The sequence below is a fragment of the Chiloscyllium punctatum genome, chromosome 1 (genome assembly GCF_047496795.1).
Source record: "Chiloscyllium punctatum isolate Juve2018m chromosome 1, sChiPun1.3, whole genome shotgun sequence".
In the NCBI taxonomy this organism is placed as follows: domain Eukaryota; kingdom Metazoa; phylum Chordata; class Chondrichthyes; order Orectolobiformes; family Hemiscylliidae; genus Chiloscyllium; species Chiloscyllium punctatum.
In genome coordinates, this window is record NC_092739.1 from 15,458,579 (window position 1) to 15,467,266 (window position 8,688).

The window sequence follows — 8,688 nt, forward strand, 5'->3', positions numbered from 1 at the left end:
TTTTTTTTACTCGGATATTATTTACTGGAAGCTATGTAGTTAAAAACACAAACTTCTGTGTGCAAGTATATTTCAGAAGCTTAAATAAAAAAGCTCCTGTAGGAGTTAATGAAAGTAGTAAAAACATCACCTAGTTGCTTCTAAGTAATGTGCATCCCAAAGGATCAGTTGGAACTCAGGGCTCTATCACAACAGTTACTGGTATCCTTTTCTTTTCCTTCCTTTCCATAAACAATTTAAGTGGGGACAGTAATTTAGTTAATGATCCAAATCAATTCTGCGCAGAGCTCATAATGAATGTTCATGAATAAATGAGAGGTTTAAAACCATTGATAGAAAAATTCAACTATCATTAGTTTCCATTAAACAATGAATGGAATGATGTACACATAGTCATTGATCTGGACTTAGATTGAAACTAGACCATAGAACTTAAGAGGCAGGAGCAGATGTAAGTCATTCAACCTATCATGCAGGCCGATCCTCCATTCAATGACATAGAGTCTCTGTAGTATGGAAGCAGGCCATTCAGCCCATCAATTCAATACTGACCCTCTAAAGAACATCCCATCCAAATCTAGCCCCATACTCTTTCCTTGAAACCGGGCACCTACAAAGGCCAATCCACCTAATCTACATATCTTTGGACTGTGGGAGGAAACTAGGGTACCTGGAGGACACGGGTAGAATGTGCAAACTCCACACACAGTCGCACAAATTAAATTAAACCCAGGTCCCTGTCATGGTGAGGCAGCAGTGATACCCACTGAACTACTGTGCCACCTTTCTGATCTGATAATTCTCAACTCCACTTTTGTCCCCTATCTCATAACCCTTCATTCCTTTATGTGTAGAATTCTATCTATCTCAATCTTGAATATAGTTAATGACCTAACCTCAATTACAATTGTGTTTCTAAAACTTCCATTTGGATACTGCTTTACATATGCAGTATGCGATGCCTATTTCAGATTCACATCCTGCACCTGCAAGTTGCTGCTCCAATTCAGAAGGTACCAGAATTCCAGGAATGATCAGGTGTAAGAAGTTACAGTCGGAAATGTATTTCTATAATCTCAAAAATCCAGACGTTGATGCTGAACTTTCAAAATGTATTGGATAAATTGCCACATCACAGATTTGATACAAAATTGGTTGTGCAGCAGAAAGAAGAGAGATGTGACTTTTTTTTTAGACAGGAGGAAAATATATAATAATATATAATAATATATCCTGGGAGACTGCATTAGGCCCAATACTTCTTTTGATGTATCATACTGATTAGGCCTAGAATTATACAGCAGAATCTCAAAATTTGTAGACATAAAATTCTGAGAAGTGATACACATTAAGTCAGATAGTTGCAGATTTCAGGAGTTCAGGAGGACAAAGATAAATTAATCAAATGGGCCGAACAAGGCAGAGGAATATTAATGCAAAATAATGTGATGTGATTTATTACGGAATGAAGAATGGGGATTGAAGATGTATACTAAACGGTACGGTTTTAAAGGAGCAGTGAGACCTAGATTAGCATAAAGGAATCGTTGAAGTTGACAGGTTAGCTTTATAAGTCAATTTTAAAAATCAACATTCTTGGTTTTATAAACACAGGCATAGACTATAAAAGTAATGAAATCTTCATAAGTGACAGATTACTGTGTTCATTTACATGCATCACACTATGTAAGAGTCCTAGATATCAAACTGGGGAGATTTATAGACGCCACTCGTCTGTGTGGAGTTTGCACATGCTCCCAGTATCTGCATGGGTTTCCTTCAGGTGCTCCGGTTTCTTCCCACAGCCCAAAGATGTGCAGGTCAGGTGAATTGGCCGTGCTAAATTGTCCATAGTGTAGATGCATTAGTCAGAGGGAGATGGGTCAGGGTGGGTTACTCTTCGGAGGGTCGGTGTGGACTGGTTTGGCCAGAGGGCCTGTCTCCATACTGTAGCGAACCTAATCTAATCTAATCTAATACCAGACCAGTACCAAGAATGAGGAATTTTAGGCAGATAGATGGACGAGAAAATCTGGCATTGTTCCTGGAGCAGAGAAGATCAATATAAGTTTTAATAGAGTTATTCAGAATTAATCATGCTCTTGATAGAGTAAGTAAGGACAAGCTGGTCCTATTGGTAGTTGTGTCATTAGAGGATACAGGTTTAAGGTCAATGATAACAGAGCCAGAAATAACATGAGAATTTTTCTCAGGCAATGATTTCTTAACATCTGAATTGTTTATCATAAAAGGAAGTGGAAACAGATTGAGCAGTAACATTCAAAAGAGCAACGAAAGGTAAGCCAGGAAAAGATATTTTCCCTTGATGGAGGGTTCAGTGACTGGAATCATAGGATTAAGGTAAGGGGTACAATGTTTATAGGAGATGTGAGGAAAAACTTGTGCAACCAGAAGGTGGTGGGAATTCGGAATTCACTGTCTGCAAAGCACAGAACCTCAAGATACTTCAGAAATATTTAGATGTGCATTTCTGATGTCAAGGCATACCAGGGTATGGGCCAAGTGCTGGAGAGTGGGATTCGAACACTTAGGTGGTTGTTTCTATTAGCATGGACATGATGGACTGAAGGGCCTTTTTCTGTGCTGTCAATCTCTATGACTCTATGGATAAAATAGCTAATATGGAATGCATCAAGTAATAACCAGTTTTAAATTATGCATTTCCTTATTTCCCTAAGATATTTTATAAACAATGGGTATGGTCATTTTTCACTCTATTTTCACCTCTTCACTATTATTCAGATGTTGAACAAGATTTTCAGTGAAGAGCCATGGTTTATTGGAAGGAATATAATTTAAGAAAAGTAGCCCAATTCAAATATAAACAGTAGCAATATCATTGCCCTTAATTGAAGGTGTGAGTTATATCTTCGAGGAGAAAGTGAGGACTGCAGATGCTGGAGATCAGAGCTGAAAATGTGTTGCTGGAAAAGTGCAGCAGGTCAGACAGCATCCGAGGAACAGGAGAATCGACATTCCTGAAGAAGGGCTTATGCCCGAAACGTCGATTCTCCTGTTCCTTGGATGCTGCCTGACCTGCTGCGTTTTTCCAGCAGCACATTTTCAGCTCAGGTGTGAGTTATATCCCAATTTTCCATTATATAAGTATTTTGAAATCAGAAACAACAAAATGACCACCTAGCTGTGTAATGAGCTATTAAATAAACTATTACTTCCTGACAGCACTGCTACCTCACAGTGCCAGGGACCCGGGTTCAATTCTCGCCTTGGACAACTGACTGTGTAGAGTCCGCACGTTCTCCCTGTGCCTGCATAGGTCTCCTTCTGGTTCCTCCCACAGTCCAAAGAAGCGCGAGTTAGGTGGACTGGCCATGCTTTATTGCTTATAGTGTGCAGGGATGTATTGGTTAGGTGGATTAGCCATGGGAAATGCAGGGTTAGGGGCAGGGCAGTGGGGCTGGACAGAGTGGGATGCTCTTCAGAGAGCCTGTGTGGACTTGTTGGGCTTTATGGCCAGTTTCTACACCGTTGGGATTCTATGACTGCAGTTCAGTTTCACACCACTTATTTTCATGTGTTGTTCTGATTGAAAATGAAAGCAATTATAAAGCTACAGCTTTGACTTTCCTTTCATCTAACTTTAGCATATGTTATTCATATCAATTCACCTCTTTTCTTTACAATCATGAAGTAAAATTTCATATTGTTTGGTGATGACAAAACCATAACTCCAATTTTCATTCTTGGCTTGAATATACAGAGACGGCAGAATTCCAGGCCCTGTGGATTCAAAAGTCCAATTGACTATCCCTGTGTACTTTTGAATATGGATTACATTTTAAAATACATAGGACAGCGAATGTGTGATGCTTCTAAGGTAGTAATCTGATTAAACTGTTTAATTTATGTAGTAAACAGACCTAATTTAAATTGTTTTAAATTGTCATTCTGAATTGAAGAACTGAAATTTTCCAAGGTACTTATAAGTAGTATTTTTTTTTAAAATGACCTCCCATGGTGTTGTTCAACGATTTACTCAAGTCTTACCTTCTGGATGCACTTTATTGTGATCTGATTGGTTAGACGTCTGGGATATGATTTGGTTGAAGGGAAGCAGTCTCTGGTTATGACCTCTGACTAGTTGAATTGACAAGCTTGGCCTAGATATCCAATATCATACTTATTGAAAGATAGATACTGTAAATTTCTTGATCTGGTTTTACAATGTCAAGGATTTGCTTAACACTTCGTATCTATGACCTGGTTCATTGTTAGAAGTTGATGATCACAGAAATATTAGACAATGGCAGACAAAAGACTGACATTCTCTTTTATTTTTAACCCATTTCTCCTAAATGATTGCTAACACCTCAGCTAAAAATAAAGATGCATTTTATTTACGGAAGCATATTAAGCATTTGATGGTTGCCATTTAATGATTATTCATCCTACAATTTCATAGCCTGAAATAAGTACAAATATCATGACAATTTGTTTTCTTTTTTACTGTTATTTCATCTCCTGGACATACTCTGCAGTGCTTTATCTCCTTGACAGATATGTCTCTATTAGCATTCGGTGTCCTTTGACACCTTGCCATTGGCCATTCTTCATTGGTCAGCATAGATGCTGACTCTCCTTTGACTGTTCAAACAGAAGGCCATTACAACGGATTCAGATTCTGTCTTCATCTGATCAAAGACTTACAGTAAGTTGGTGACAGAAACAATTTAAATTCTGTCTGTTTACTATATAAATTAAACAGCTTGATCAGATTACTACACTATCTTAGAGGCATCTCACATTCACTGCCATTTGTATTTTAAAATATAAATTGTACTCAAAATTACGCAGCATAACCCCTAAGTACAGAAACTCAGTTGTTACGCATCTACTATGTTTTTACTATCTATGCTACTTAACTCTGTGATCTGCCTATATTGCTCGCAAGACAAAAGCTTTTCACTGTGCCTCGGTACACATGACAATAAATTCAATTCAATTCAATTCAATTGAGGCACTCTTGCTGCCATTGTGTTAACTCAAGCAGACACTGGTATGGCATGGCATTGGTGTGTCTCTGTCCTAATGGCTCGGCTTAGAGTCCATTAACCAGCTGACCGGGGAGCCATTTCATGATTATAGGATATTACCGAGTAATAGCTGATCACTAGGAGAGAATGTTGTGAATGTTATAAATGAGTGTGAGCTGAGTGGCTAGATATAAATTGAAAATTTGTTTTTTCTTCCAAAGATATATGTGCGTCTAAAGAGGAGAAACAACATGATGGAGAAGATGAGAGAGAACAAGTACAGGGCAGATGAAAACAGAAGAATCAACATTATGCTTATTTCCATTGTAGTAGCGTTTGCAGTCTGCTGGCTGCCCCTCAACATCTTCAATGCAGTTTTTGATTGGAACTATGAGGCCATCAATAATTGCCATCACAATCTAGTTTTCTCCATATGTCATCTGACAGCCATGCTGTCGACCTGCACAAACCCCATCTTCTATGGATTCCTCAATAAAAACTTCCAGAGGGACTTGCGTTCAATTCTCCATTACTGCAAGTGCAGCTCTCGAGAGGAGGACTATGAAGCTATTGCTATGTCAACCATGCAGACAGAGATTTCCAAGAGTTCGCTGAAACAAGCAACACAAATTGCTTGAGATGAAGTGATTCCAAAATTTTGGCTTCTGCAGAATAAACAGCAATTGGTCGACGTGGCCTCAGCAAACAAATATTAGGAAGGATCATACATTGGAGAAAAATCACAATCATAAATAATTGGTTTAAGGACTATGAAACTTCCAAAATTTTAAATATATTGAATAAGTGATTCATTCCAACTTTATTTTTGATTTCTACACGATTGTGAGTAAAACCGTCCTTCCTGTGGTCACAACTGCATGAAAGCAAACCAAGGATGGAGAAATTACACTCATACAACTTCCGACTCTTTATTTGCTCTTGGAATAAGGAAGACTCGAGCACAGTCCATCATAGTCTCCCTCCAGTAACCTTAGTTAAATGATGCAGATATTTTATTTTCAAACTGTTTGGCATATAAAGAGCTGTTTACAGTGATATTTGTTTCATCAAAATTGTCAAAGGAGGGGTGAAGGAGTAGTATTTCCTTCAGACAGAGAGGGAAATAAAGGAGAAGCTAATTTATCCTATTTCCCACATGCCTCCAGCAGCAGAGAATATGAGTAGCATTGGTGTTTTGAGCAGACTGTAAGTCAGTATTAAAAGGAAATCGAAAGCATTTTATTGAGGAAGCGTTTCATTTTATGAATAACATGTTTTTCTTTTCCCAAGTTCATTACTATTACAGGCAAAGCAGCATGTGCAGATTGTTCCAAGATGTTTTACAAGTTTTATGTGACAGCCATATTCTCTTTACCAGTAAGCTGTGGAATTCTGTTGCCAGTATTGTAATATTGCTGTAAATGTGATGCATGACAATTTTTTGGAAAGATTTACCATAGTCAGCCGGTATTTCTCAAAGGAAACTATTTTCTAAGACATAAATCTACCACTGCTGGAACAAACCATGCTTAAAAACACTTACACTGGACCACTGGAAGAAAAGACTGACAACATTTGGCAGTGAAATGGTGCCAAAGCACGATGCACCAAAATGAACTTTATTTTGTGAAAATTATGTGTGATTACATGATTCATGAGTGGATTGTTTTATGATGTTATCTTATTGGAAAATATTCAGTATATCCAAGTCTGTGCGTATTTGATGTTAATATATTGATAGATAAAAGCTATACAGAAATCAATATATTTTGACTGTACTATAACAATTTCAGGAGACAGTTAAAGATAAGAGGATGGAATCAAATGAAGATCCATGGAACATGAAGTGATACAGGTAGGGCACTTAACTATGCAGGAAGTGAAGTGTCTGTTTCCTGATAGTGAGATGAATGCTGAAAAGCAAATTAGCAGAGTAAAGGTGGATCATGATTTCAATGGCAAGCAGCAGAAATTTATATCTGATGTATTAACATGTCATGCGTAATCTTAAAACACAGAGTCACCAGACTAAATTGTACCTTCGTGATTAAGTTATTAACAAACGTGTGATGTATGGATTTCAGTAAGGCATTTGATAAGGTTTCCTTCAGTAGGCTCATTCAGAAAGTTAGGAGGTATGGGATACAGGAAAGTTTGGCTGCCTGGATACAGAATTAGTTGGCCAAAAGAAGACAGTGAGTGGTAGTGGATGGAAAGTATTCCGTCTGGAGGTCAGTGACCAGTGGTGTCCCGCAGGGATGTGTTCTTGAGCCTCTGCTCTTTGTAGTTTTTTTAAATGACTTGGATGAAGAAGTGGAAGGGTGAGTTAGTAAGTTTGCCGATGACACAAACGTTGGTGATGTTGTAGATAGTGTCAAGGGCTATTGCAGGCTACAACAAGACATTGACAGGATGCAGAGCTGGGCTGAGAAATGGCAGAGAGAGTTCATCCTGGATAAATGTGAAGTGATGCATTTTGGAAGGTCGAATTTGAATGTTGCATACAGGGTTAAAGGCAAGATTCTTGACAGTGTGGAGGAACAGCAGGATCTTGAGGTTCACTTACATAGATCTCTCAAAGTTGCCACACAAGTTGATAGGGTGGTTAAGAAGGCATACAGTGTTTTGGCTTTCATTAACAGGGGGATTGAGTTTAAGCCGTGAGGTTTTGCTATAGCTCTATAAAAGTCTGGTTAGACCGCACTTGGAATATTGTGTCCAGTTCTGGTCACCTCATTATAGGAAGAATGTAGATCTTTAGAGAGGGAGCAGAGGAGATTTACCAGGATGCTGCCTGGATTGGAGGGCATGTGAGCTTGGACTTTTCACACTGGAGAGAAGAAGGAAGATAGATGACTTGATAGAGGTGTATAAGGTAATGAGATGCATAGATAAAGCAGATAGCCAGAGTTAAAAATCACACAACACCAGGTTATAGTCCAACAGGTTTAATTGGAAGCACACTAGCTTTCGGAGCGACGCTCCTTCATCAGGTGATTGTGGAGGGCTCGATCGTAACACAGAATTTATAGCAAAAATTTGCAGTGTGATGTAACTGAAATTATACATTGAAAAATTGATTGTCTGTTAAGTCTTTCATCTGTTAGAATACAGTGATAGTTTCACTTCTTTCATGTGTAAGTCACAAAACCCTTTTTTTTAAAAGTTGCATTCTTGGGTTAGCTGTTAACAATGGTGATAGCTAGACAATATGTTGAAGGTGTTGGCCCCCTGTGTTCTCTGTCTATGCCATGATGTTTAGATTGATTCTAGTCTAAAAAGTGAGATAACGGAGTTTACATAAATTCATGTGTCCAGTATGCATACATTCATGTCGAACTCTGAGCTCAAAAACTGCATAAAAAAAAGATTTTGTGATTTACACATGAAAGAAGTGAAACTATCACTGTATTCTAACAGATGAAAGGCTTAACAGACAATCAATTTTTCAATGTATAATTTCAGTTACATCACACTGCAAATTTTTGCTATAAATTCTGTGTGTGTTAGGATTGAGCCCTCCACTATCACCTGATGAAGGAGCGTCGCTCCAAAAGCTAGTGTGCTTCCAATTAAACCTGTTGGACTATAACCTGGTGTTGCGTGATCTTTAACTTTGTACACCCCAGTCCAACACCGACATCTCCAAATCAGATAGCCAGAGACTTTTCCC

At 38.3% G+C, this 8,688-nt stretch overlaps 1 protein-coding gene across 4 annotated transcripts in view; it reads left to right on the plus strand.

Annotated features, from left to right (window-relative positions):
- LOC140478848 (neuropeptide Y receptor type 1-like) overlaps positions 1 to 7,941 on the plus strand; it is a 45,843-nt gene extending 37,902 nt beyond the window's left edge. For all 4 annotated transcript variants that reach the window (XM_072572388.1, XM_072572654.1, XM_072572563.1 and 1 more), the window contains one exon: positions 5,237 to 7,941. In XM_072572388.1, coding sequence (XP_072428489.1) covers positions 5,237 to 5,653 — 417 coding nt within the window. In that variant the 3' untranslated portion in view covers positions 5,654 to 7,941. The remainder of the gene's footprint in view (positions 1 to 5,236) is intronic.
- Positions 7,942 to 8,688: the final 747 nt, after the last annotated feature.